The 11,699-nt window shown below is 39.1% G+C and overlaps 3 protein-coding genes across 3 annotated transcripts; 2 read left to right on the forward strand and 1 right to left on the reverse strand.

The window, feature by feature from the left end:
* Window positions 1-38: 38 nt before the first annotated feature.
* On the forward strand, window positions 39-1,818 carry LOC120287085 (disease resistance protein RUN1-like). The gene is made up of 3 exons (XM_039299763.1): window positions 39-1,190; window positions 1,295-1,564; window positions 1,660-1,818. The coding sequence occupies exons 1-3, from the start codon at window positions 39-41 to the stop codon at window positions 1,816-1,818; spliced, it is 1,581 nt and encodes a 526-aa protein (XP_039155697.1).
* A 5,365-nt stretch (window positions 1,819-7,183) lies between these two features.
* On the reverse strand, window positions 7,184-8,360 carry LOC120287803 (G-type lectin S-receptor-like serine/threonine-protein kinase At2g19130). Its single transcript, XM_039301213.1, has 2 exons — window positions 7,494-8,360; window positions 7,184-7,228 (listed from the first exon to the last, which is right to left on the reverse strand). The coding sequence occupies exons 1-2, from the start codon at window positions 7,806-7,808 to the stop codon at window positions 7,220-7,222; spliced, it is 324 nt and encodes a 107-aa protein (XP_039157147.1). The 5' UTR covers window positions 7,809-8,360; the 3' UTR covers window positions 7,184-7,219.
* A 2,599-nt stretch (window positions 8,361-10,959) lies between these two features.
* On the forward strand, window positions 10,960-11,412 carry LOC104416851 (protein IRREGULAR XYLEM 15). Its single transcript, XM_010028193.2, has one exon. The coding sequence runs from the start codon at window positions 10,960-10,962 to the stop codon at window positions 11,410-11,412; it is 453 nt and encodes a 150-aa protein (XP_010026495.2).
* Window positions 11,413-11,699: the final 287 nt, after the last annotated feature.

The raw sequence follows: 11,699 nt of genomic DNA on the forward strand, positions 1-11,699 counted from the left end.
GAGTACTTGTTTACTTCGTGTTAGTTTTAGTTGGTTCAATGGATTGTATATTTCCATTTATTCGCGTTCTTTTTGCTGCTTTGTTTGGCAGAGATGATACCAAGTTCATCGAGAGAATCGTCAAAGAGATCTTGACTATAGTAGGACGAGTACCCTTGAGTGTTGCAAAGTATCCTGTCGGTGTAGGTAGCCAGGTAGAAAATGTAAAACCTTTGTTGAGCATGAGTTCGGATGATGTTCGGATGATAGGAATATGGGGAATCGGAGGTGTAGGGAAGACCACTATCGCTAAAGCTGTTTATAACAGTATTGCTGATCAGTTTGATGGGTGCAGCTTCCTTGCAAATGTTAGAGAAACTTCCAATAGACCTGACGGCCTAGTTCATTTGCAGAAAAAACTGTTATCCGAGACATTACGGAAAGAAAATTTTAATGTCTTAAATGTGGATCAAGGCGCTAATCTGATACCAGATAGACTTTGCTGCAAGAAGATTCTGCTTGTGCTTGATGACTTGGATCATGGGTACCAGTTAAATGCATTAGCTAGAGAATGTGCATGGTTTGGAAAAGGGAGCAGGATCATTGTTACGACAAGAGATAAACATGTACTAACTTCTCATGGGATAGATTGGGTATATGAAGTTAGACCATTAGATCAAGATGAAGCTTTTGAACTTCTCAGTTCATACACTTTTCCAGGAAACCAGACGAATGACATAAGCAGTCGTCATATAGATAACATTTTGGGCTATGCTAAAGGTCTTCCCTTAGCAATTGTGGTCTTGGGTCCCTTTTTACGTGGTAGAAGCAGAGGGGAATGGGAGAGCACATTGGGTAAACTTGCTAAAAGTCCTATTAGAGGTATAAACAGTGTCCTCAAGACAAGTTTTGATGCGCTGGAGGAGAATGAGAGGGACGTCTTTCTTGACATTGCTTGCTTCTTTAAGGGGAGGAAAAGGGATTATGTAACTAGAGTTCTTGATAGCTGTGGTTTACACACATTAATTGGGATTCAGACTCTAATAGAGAGATCCTTAGTAACAATTGAGTATGACAGCATAGTACAAATGCATGACTTGATACAGCTAATGGGTCAGGATGTCGTTAAAACTGAGTGTCTAGATGACCCTGGGAGACGGAGCAGATTATGGTGCTATGATGATGTTTTTGAAGTATTGTCCGAGGATACGGTGAGAGCTTCTCATGAAACTGTCGATAGTCTTATCTTCTTTAATTTACATGCTATTACCTAATCACAGTTGGTTATTATTGATTATTTTCTTTTCCTTTATAGGGCACCAATGCTGTTAAAGGCATAGTGCTGAACTTGACGACACGAAAAGTGCTAGACATCAGTCCCAGTGCTTTCACGCACATGAGGAGACTGAAATTGCTCATAATTCTGAATGCACAAATCAGTGGAGGTCCCATATGTCTTCCTAATGATTTAAGGTGGCTTGAATGGCCTAGATGTCCTTTGTCCACTCCTGTATATGTTCCAAAGAAACTTGTTTGCTTTCACGTGCCTGACAGCCGGATTAAGGAATTTGGAGGGAACTTAAAGGTACGTCATTAACGCTTTAGTTGACAGTTTTCTTTTTCGGCGCATGCAAATTGAATTTATCAAAATCTCGTTCAGATGTTCTTTTTAACTTCCAGCGTTTTAGGAATTTGAAGTTTCTGAACTTCAACCACTGTAAGTTGCTGATTTGTGTCCCTGACCTTTCAGAGGTGCCAAATTTAGAGATATTGAACTTAAGTAGGTGGTCAAAGCTCAAGGAGCTTCCAAGCACTTCCAAGCTACTAATATTAATTTGAGTGATTTACGAACTCCTCACGGGTTAGGTTGCCTGTTAGTTTTTCTAAATCTTATTTGATTTAATGACGTTTTTAATTGTTTTGAAATCACTTTCTGATTTAATAATTGACTGACATCTAATTTGCAGATGTTATCGACATGTTGAAGTTACCAACTCTTACAAAATTTACTGATTTTTATTTGAGTCCATTCACCAATGTTTAATTAATTAACTTAAACAAGCTGGAACTTTCCCCAAGCAAACGTGGTAAATTATGTGAATAGTTGATACTTTTGAAACAATCAAATAAAAATTGGTAAGTGATTCAACTAGGAATGTGTAACTTAATCACCACAAATGATGGTGATTGAAATGATGTCAGTAATATTCAACATAATTGATAATTTCCTAAAAGAGTGGTAATATTATCATGCAAGTAGGCTTTCCAAATTAACCTTTGTAAACTATGGAAACAGTGGGTTCTTCTTAAACAATTAAATAAATATTAATTAACTCAGATAAGAGTTGATAATTTTGGATATGAGTTATTAACCTTTTTCAGTTGGTAAGTTGCCACAAATGTCAGTAAATTATCGGAATGGTTAGTACCTTTAAAACAATCAAATAAATATTAACTAATTTAAATATCCGTTGGTAGTTTCATGTAAGAGTTCTTTAATTAGCTCTGCATATAATTGTTGGTAAATTATTGGATTAGTTGGTAATTTAGGAAATAGTAGGTAATTTAGTATAGGACTTAGTTCAACTCATCGATAACTTCAACAAATAAATATCGGTAAATTATAGAAACAACTTTAATTTTTATAAACAATCTAATAGCGTTAGTAAGTGGACTCAATTAGCAGTTGATAATTTTATAGAACAGATAGTATCTTAAAGGAGTTGTTAAGCTGACAAATAAACATTCATAGATTATTAAAACAGTTTACAATTTCAAAACACTAGAAAAAACATTAGTAGTGATTCAAATAAAAATTGGTTATTTTCTTTAAAAAAATTGTAAATTTAACACATTGGTAACTCAAACAAAGAAATGTAGTATAGAAAAAATGGTTGGTGATTCCAAAAATGAAATAAACATCGGTACAAGGACTCAAACAAGAGTTGGTAGTTTTATATAGTCGGTTGTAGTCCAAATGTTTTTAAAGACCCTTTCAATGAGAGAATTGAGAAGGCACGGTTTCATAACTCCTTGGATGAGGTAAATCACATTTAAGAAATAATAATACTAATTGATCGATTATATTCAACTCGTATTTGACAAATAAATAACGGTAATAAATCGACAAAAAAATTCATCCTCACACCTTGCACAGCTCGTACTAGAGTTGACTGTAATTCTTGAACCCATTTACTATAAAGAACATATCGTAAAGATCTATAAATAATTTTATATTTGTTTCTTTCGCTTGTTTGATATTTGAGAGAATTTATAAATCTAGAATATCCAAATCCTTTTTCTTTCATATACAATGAAAGGAGTTTGAAAGAAGTGGTTAATAATAGATTAATTACATCGTCATTTACAAATAAATGAATATAATAAAACTACCCATCATGGGAAAAAAAGAAGGGAAATCCATAATTGGAGAGTTTTATTACATGACTATGTATATTTCATTGACAAATTAACTCTACATTTGAGGCCCATACGTTTATTGCATCATCGATCCAGACTCCTTTGCGGCTTCATGTTAGGTGGAAACAGATCGCCCAACTTGTGTGATTGAGGGGATGAATCTAACATGATTACTTTCTTGGCCCAATCACTTCGGCCATTCCATGGCCTTCCATTCAACATAGGAAACTGGCCTCAGAAACGAAAATCAGTCAATTAGAATATTGGGCGGTCGGACTTATTCATAGGCGGGCCATGTGAAACCAAAAGAAACGGGCAACTGGCCCGTTCGATTAAACGTGTGGAGAAGACACTACTTATCGACGGTAAAGTTACGAATGGTGGTGAAAAATTATTCAGTATAGTTCCTCGCTTAGTGATTTCCGTTGTGGTGGGGCTTTCCCATTTAAAATCTATTCGAGTAAGAAACATGTTTTTGGGCTTTGGTCGGAGCTCGTTAGGGAGACCAAAAAACCAAAGTCCTACTCATTTTTCCAAGCCTCGCACGGTGGGCACAGGTTATTGCCGAAGTGCTTCCAAATGATGGACGAGTCATTCGAGGCCCGAAGTTTTAAGAATTGTACTCATCGATATAACGTGTCAAAAACCAAAGTCTTACTCATTTTTTTTTTCAAATAATCGGTCACTATTTTATGTTTAATAGTCATATCAAACAATTAGGAGTCACATTTAACGTAAGCCCTTGCCATGAGTAGCTTTTCATTTTCATAGCTATTTACATTTGCAGAACTTAATGACTGCACTGATATGTTTTTGCAGGATTTTAGAATGTTGAAGGACATCAATTTCAGTCGATGCAATTTCCTGACTCGTGTTCCTGACATTTCATGGGCTCCAAATTTGGAGAGATTGGATTTCAATAGCTGTGAATGCTTGGTGGAGGTTGATCAATCCGTCGGATATCTTGACAAGTTAGAATTTTTATCATTAAGTTCGTGCTCTAAGCTTAGTATCTTTCCTAGCATACTCAAGACAAAATCTCTTCGCGAACTTTATCTAGAAGGAACAGCTATTAAAGAACTCCCTGCATCCATTGATAATCTTGTCTCTGTAAGGCGAATACATTTAGGGAACTGCAAAAGTCTCATAAGGCTTCCATCAAGCATTTATAAATTGCAAAATCTGAGCGACCTGTATCTTACGGATTGCTCAAATTTTATCATGTTTCCGAAGAACTTGGAGGATCCAACTGATCTTGATGGTGGCTTCGGATTCCCAAATCTAGACAGGCTAGATCTTGATGGTTGCAATTTATCAGGGTTAGATTTCCTCGAGGGTTCTTCCAATTTTCCCAGATTGAGGTACCTAGATCTTAGAGGGAACAAGTTCACTCATATGCCGAGGTGCTGCCGCAAATATGATAATTTGAAAGACTTGTATCTGGATAATTGCGAGCAACTGCAAGAGATTCCTCAGCTTCCATCAAATATTGGGATCATAAGAGCAAATAATTGCAGATCTCTACAAAAACTCCCAGATTTTCGAGTCTCTCCAACTTCTCCGAAGTTAACTTCTCTTCATGCTGTGGATTATCACGGAAAGGGTTCGATCTGCCTGGTGTGTCAATACTCGAGGTCAGTCTCTCTCTCTCACTCACTCACTCTCTCTCTCTCTCTCTCTCTCTCTCTCTCTCTCACACACACTTTGAATGCTGTATGACAGTATCTCCGGAAGACGAAGAAGAGAACCGTCGAAATTCTCCTAATTGGAGGAGAGATGCCAGGATGGATTCACCATTGTGAAGAGGGATCTATATCTTTCAAGGTTCCCAAGAACCTGTATGACAAGTTTTTAGGACTTGCACTCTGTGTGGTTCTTGGGTTGGAGGAAGGAAAAGTGGTCGGTGTTTCATGTTGGGTCCAAATTTTTGTCAATGGCAAAAGAGTGAGTTGTCATGGAAGATGCTTTCATTCACTGGAATCCGATCATGTGTGGCTTGAATATCATCGGCGCAAAGCTCTGTGGGAAGTACAGAAGTATCTGCAAAATGATTGGAGTCATTTTCAAGTTCACCTTAGGGTTTCAAATGGAAGCATGAAGAAGTGTGGGTTCCGTCTAATATGCCAGCAACAGGAGGATGATTTAAGGGTTGAGCCCCAATGCCCTCATCCGAAAGGAAGCATAAAGAAGTGTGTGTTCCGTCTATTGAATTGTCTTCCTCTGGTCAATTGGTGTTGGCATTAAGCTAGTCAAGTCTCGACACTTCCTTTCCCAGACAGTTAAAATTATTTTTGACAGGAGAAGGTAATGAGTTTGACATCGGGGATTAATCATCATACATATGCATTCCCATCAGATTGGCGGATTCAGAGAGAGCCTCCCTCCATTTCTTGACCACCTCCAAGCCCGTCCCATATTTGAGTTTGAAATTAGTTCTCTCTTTTTTGTCCAGTTTTTTTTCTAATATATAGCAGTTTGTTCGATTCAATTTTTTCGATGTTGCCCGAGTAGATGTATAAGGATATTCCATGTTTACGTAATTCCGTGTATAAATTTATGGGAGGATTGGTGCTGACGCTAGGTGTAATGCTGAATGTCCCGGAACTGACATCCAACTCCATTCATAGAGAAAACTATCATTTATACTTTGCATCTGAACAAAATAGTTATGAATGGCTTCGCCATCTCCAGTTCCAAGTCTTAACTTTCTCACATTTTCAATGAAATTTCGATGCTCTTTCTCGCCAAAATTAAGATCTTCATAACCTCCTGCCTCAACAACAGGCGATTAAAAAAAATTCTTGTCGATCCTTATACCAGCTTTTATCGTTTCAATTCAAGCCTTCTTTTCACATGAGCATCCAACTTCTTGGGGCATCTTTGATAGCGAACTTTCCCAGGATTCAAGTTACGATTGTGGTCAAGATGGAAAGATGATATTCTGTACTTTCCAAGTTTTCCAAGTGGACATAAACAAGCACTAATCTTTGCTTACACATTGTTCCTGACAACGTTAAGCAATCCACGCTCTTTCCATAACGAGAAAATGCAAAAGTCAAGTATTAGATCTTACTGTCATCTCCATTTTGCGAGCTCCTCCACCGAATCCCACTTGTTTAGCCTGTCTTTTCTAGTACTTTTGGAGTTCCTCTACAGAATCGAGTACCATTCCTTGCCTCGGTTTTACTACAATTTCTTTGTCAATTTGATTTCCTTTTGGCTCATCTGTAGCAGTTCTCTTTCACATTCTTCGCCATTAGATAGTGTGACATCATTCTGCACTTCAGTGTTGAAATGAGTTCTTCTCGTGTCTGCTAAAATTACAAAAACAAAACATTTAATATGACAATTAATTAGTGATATAGGTACATGAAGATACACAAGAAAGCAGTTGCTAACACAATTGTAATGGTAAGCTTTCTCAATTTCTCTCAATCGTTCGACGCAAGATTGGTGGTGTGTTTGAACTAGAGGTCCGATATTTGTGGGGCTGGATTTGAAGAGCATCATAATTTACACCGCGAGGACATCAGATGTTTGTGACCTGGACTTGAGGAACATCATAATCAAATTTTTTAGTACACGCCGCTGCTCAGCAGCACACGCCACTTCTGGAAGGCTCTTGCCTCTACTGCCCTGATCCTCTACCAACCGTCGAGTGTCGAGGGTTCTACAGGGCTGCAATAAGGGCATCAGATAAATGTTTAGTACAGAGTTCATCTTACTTCATTAGGCTCAGACACATGAGCTGAACAGACAACAAACTCCTTTACCAGATCTGCCACGAGAGGATGGAGAAATGGTAGCATACGGTTGGAACCTACAAAGTCTGGTAAGCATGATGCAGATTCTAGACCAGTCAGTCCATCAGCGACATTAACTGTTGCGTCTTTATATTACAAATGGCATCGGCCAAAGATGTACATAGATGTAACTATAGACTCAAGGAGGATGAATTGGGGCTACATCGTGCCCAAAATTTATCAAAGACAGGACATATTGCTTTGTCCTATGCATCACTCTCATAGCTTCCTACAATTTGCAAGAAAAATTCTCGGGATTGATGGCTTTTCTACGACCATAATTTGAACTACCTGAGACATAGTTGGTCTATCTCGCTCGCTGTCTTGAATGCACCAGCAAGCCACGTTGCATGCTCTGCACACTTCTTCCATCTCCACGAGTCCATTCAATCTGCGGTCCACGAGTGGCAAGACTTCTTCTCCTTTGGCGATTGGATTAGCTACCTGAAGTGGTAGATAATTGCGCATATCGCTATTCAGCTCCTCAATGTTTCTCTTTCCCGATATGGTCTCAAAGAGCAGCTTTCCATAGCTGAAAACGTCAACTTTCGATGTGATGGCTCCTGAAATCCATTCTGGTGCGAGGTACCCTCTGGTTCCCCTCATGGTGGTAATTACGCGGCTGACATCCCATCCTGGGACTTTTGCGAGGCCAAAATCCACAATCTGTGGTGGGAGTTCTGCATCCAACAGTATATTCCCTTGCTTGATGTCGCAGTGTACAATGCAATCTCGACACCCCTCATGGAGGTACTCCAATCCTTTAGCAATCCCGATGGCAACGCTGTGTCTGGTTTTCCAATCGAGGGTGTTGGAACCTTTCTGAAACAAATGAGCTGCGAGCGAACCATTTGCAAGGTACTCATGTACTAGGAACCTTTTTGACTCTACTGCACAAAAGCCGTGCAGCCGAACCACATTGCAGTGCTGTATTGTTCCGATAGTTCTAACTTCCGCAAGGAGCTGTTCGTTACTATGGTTTTGGTTCAAAATTTCTTCACTGCTATAGGAGTTGAGTCTGGCAGTATTCCCTGGTAAACAAACTAAACCCGCCTTCCCCAATTTTCTCAGAGAAGTTCTTTGTCACTTTCTTCAGCACTCGATATACAAAATGCATCAAATGGTCGTCTGCTGCATGAGCAGACCGTCTCGTCCTAATAATCACCGGCGACACGCTAAAGAACACAAGAAAAGCTAAGGACACAACCACAGCTGCTGTTATGAAATTCGAAATGGGTTTCCTCTTTTTCTTACGCTCCTCCTTCAAGTCCAATGCCGCGGTCCGGACATAGAAATCTCTCGAAAGTACATCATAGGCCAAAAGTCGAACCAAAAATTTCTCATCCGTCCATATCTGACAGTCAGCAATGTTAGCATATGCACTGCGCGAACAGTTGCTCAAGCAAAATGACCTGCATGCTTCGGTGTTTTCAACCATGAACGAATCAGATTTTTTCGGCAAGCGTGTGTTACGCATGAGGAAAAAAATTATCTTCGTTGTCATCACTACATTCCGACGCAGACCTCCTTTCGCCATTGGCCCTGACGATCTTCCAGCTTCAGATTATCTAAGTATCCAAGAGTGCAATCACAAAGCGGTGCATCTCTCTGATTGCAGTTACAAGGAGCACCACAAAAAGGGTAAATCTCACACTTTGTTGTTGGGTGTACCCAAAGCACTTTCCATTCCTGGATATGCTTTGCCAATACTAATTGCTTGAGCAGCCCCGTCGGTTCAAGCACAATCCAAGAAAGATTATGAGGGGCAACCGAGGATTATTTGGAGTGCGTCTCATTCTCATTTGGTGGCATTGTACTCTTTTTTAATGATTTGATTTACGTGGAAAACCTTTTCAAAGAATAATAAAAAGACACAGAGTCTTAAGGTGTAGAAAAATCGAATATTCCATCATACAAGTTTAGAATTTATTCTTTTCTTGACAGTACCCTCTGATAAAATGCAATAAAGAAAAAACAAATTGTCAGCAAAATCGAGGCTCGATGCTTCACAAGCAACAAACGATGGTAGACCAGACTTGACCATTGGGAGACTTGGTGGCGGGAGAGACCCACCTCGGTCTAGAAAGTACCGACACTTTTTCGAGAGTTTTCATGTCGTGTCTGACACTTAGTCAACAAGTATCAAAAAATCTAATACTGGTCAACTCTCTCGACACTTTAGTCAAGAATTCTAATACATGAGTTCAGAATTCCGACACATACTTCTGACACGCACAAAGTTAAATTTTAAAATTTTCAATAAATGAGGAGTCAAAATATAAATATGTAAAAATATATATAATAATAAAAATAATAAATGAGGAAAGAACAAAAAAAAAATAGTATTTCTTCTCTTCTAACTCTTACTTGCTGTGATATACAATTCACCCTCCAATTTATTTTTCTCTTCTCTTCCAACACACTATGAGAGCAAGTATAAAATGTGGACTACTTATTTTTTTTCTCAAATTTTTATAGATTATTGGAATAGAGTTAAATTTCTCAAATTGAAATAATAAATTATATTAACGAATAGTGGATTAATATTTTTAGTGTAAATTCATTCTAAACTCTTGTTCTATTATTTATTTATTTTTAAATTTGAATCAAATTAATTTGATTCAAATAATCATAAAATCATCATATATCTTATATATCAATATACATTTAATATACAACGTATCCCAACATGTTATAATTTTCTATTTTTTGAGAAATAACATTATCACATATCGCGTCACGTCGCGTATAGTTGTTGGTGTCGATACTATTTAGGCCTCGGTGGTGGGCTTGGTGAGAGGAGAGGGGGAGAGTACACAGAGTTGTGCAACTTTTAACATCGCAACTACAAGCAAAACACGTGTCATCCTTCGGGTGAGGGGACAACACGAGGAACGATAGCCTCGTGGCCTCCGTTCCAAACCAATCAATACCATACAAATAATACGATTGGGCCACATATAATCTCATATGAAGTTGCCACGTTAATTTTTAAGGGATTTCTAATCAACGTTCAAATTATTAGGGTTGATTGTGTATAGGATATAAGAATGTGGGGTGCATATGCTTCTCCTACCAAGATAGAGCCTGCTATAGTTGACATGTCTCCCTCAAAATCCAAATAGATAGCTAGATTCATTAACAAGTAATTGTTTGAGGGCAACTGGGGTTACTTAAGAAGCGAAGCCCACGCAAAGAAGCAACAGAGACTCTTGGCTTGTAATCTGTTGTTGGGTCTCTACATCACCAATCCCTCGCCGCTAGCCTATCTTCCTGAGTCCTAAGATGGGTCCACATCACATGGCGTTGAATGAAGTTCATGCCCCATTAATTTCCGTTGATAAGAAAGAGCGACAACAACACCGTACCATAGTGTTGATCAGCATATTATCAATTTTGAAGATTGATGAAGAGATATTCAAATATCATTGCATGAATATATAAGTAGGAGATTTCACTCATTCGTGGTTTAGAAAATAGTGTTGTAACTGCAATGTGATGCAAGCACACAAAATAAAAATTCGAAAGGGAAAAAAGAACGCTATGATTAATACGATATATTTCAATGATAATAATGTAAGCCTAGCTAATATTTTCTATCATTATAGTGATTCGTTTCTTTAAAATTCCGTTTACCTACAGTCCCTTTTTACTCCTTTAAAGGAGCTAAGAGGTCTCGGCCTCATTTAAGTTCAAGATCTGCAAGGTTACCAGAGGAGGGTAACTCTCTCTCTCTCTCTCTCTAAGACAGAGCAAAATGAAGAATGTCAACAACAGCAACACAAGACTCATCCTCCTCCACCCGTACATCCAGAAGCAGGGAAGCTCCAACCGCCTATGGCTCCTCGCTTTCATCTCCTTCTTAACCACAGCCTTCGTCGTCACCCTCATTTACACCAGAGAGTATTCCACAACTGCCGTCGCCTCCGCTGCCACCACCACCTTTTCCCCCACCACGACCGCCTATAGCAACGCGCCTCTGCCATCGACCGTTATCAACACCCTCCTTCACTATGCATCCAAGTCCAACGACTCTTTCCGCATGTCCTACCCCGAGCTCAAGCCCATCTCGGACGTCCTGAGGAAATGCTCCTCCCCTCGCAACTTCCTAGTGTTTGGCCTCACTCATGAGACCCTCCTCTGGAAAGCCCTCAACCATCACTTAGAAGCGAAGTACTGCATGGATGAATTTCACTATACCATCGGGTGATTGCCCCCCAAAAAAGTTTCTATTTGAGCATAATGCCGATGAGAGACAATGTCAAGACAAAGCAGTTTCCCTAAAATTGCCAGCTCTGTGCTACATACCTGACAAGAGCTCCCACAGGCCCAGTCCTTGAAATTGGATGGTGATGGCTTAGTCATAGAGTGAGAGTTTAGAGCTGCCAAAGCCATTGATATCTGCGTGAGGAAGATTATCTTTTCCCGACAGTGCTTGTCCCTTCGTACGAAGGAACCCAACTCTGTGACGTCCACCAGGTATTAGTGATTTTACCC

Source organism: Eucalyptus grandis, chromosome 8 (genome assembly GCF_016545825.1).
Source record: "Eucalyptus grandis isolate ANBG69807.140 chromosome 8, ASM1654582v1, whole genome shotgun sequence".
NCBI lineage: Eukaryota > Viridiplantae > Streptophyta > Magnoliopsida > Myrtales > Myrtaceae > Eucalyptus > Eucalyptus grandis.

Bases quoted from the DNA above. Each gene is read 5' to 3' on its own strand.
- LOC120287085 (XM_039299763.1), top strand. From the start codon at position 39: ATGGATTGTATATTTCCATTTATTCGCGTTCTTTTTGCTGCTTTGTTT. The intron at 1,191-1,294 runs GTGAGAGCTTCT...TTTCCTTTATAG, and splicing joins AAGTATTGTCCGAGGATACG to GGCACCAATGCTGTTAAAGG. The intron at 1,565-1,659 runs GTACGTCATTAA...TTTAACTTCCAG, and splicing joins AATTTGGAGGGAACTTAAAG to CGTTTTAGGAATTTGAAGTT.
- LOC120287803 (XM_039301213.1), bottom strand. From the start codon at position 7,808: ATGAGGGGAACCAGAGGGTACCTCGCACCAGAATGGATTTCAGGAGCC.
- LOC104416851 (XM_010028193.2), top strand. From the start codon at position 10,960: ATGAAGAATGTCAACAACAGCAACACAAGACTCATCCTCCTCCACCCG.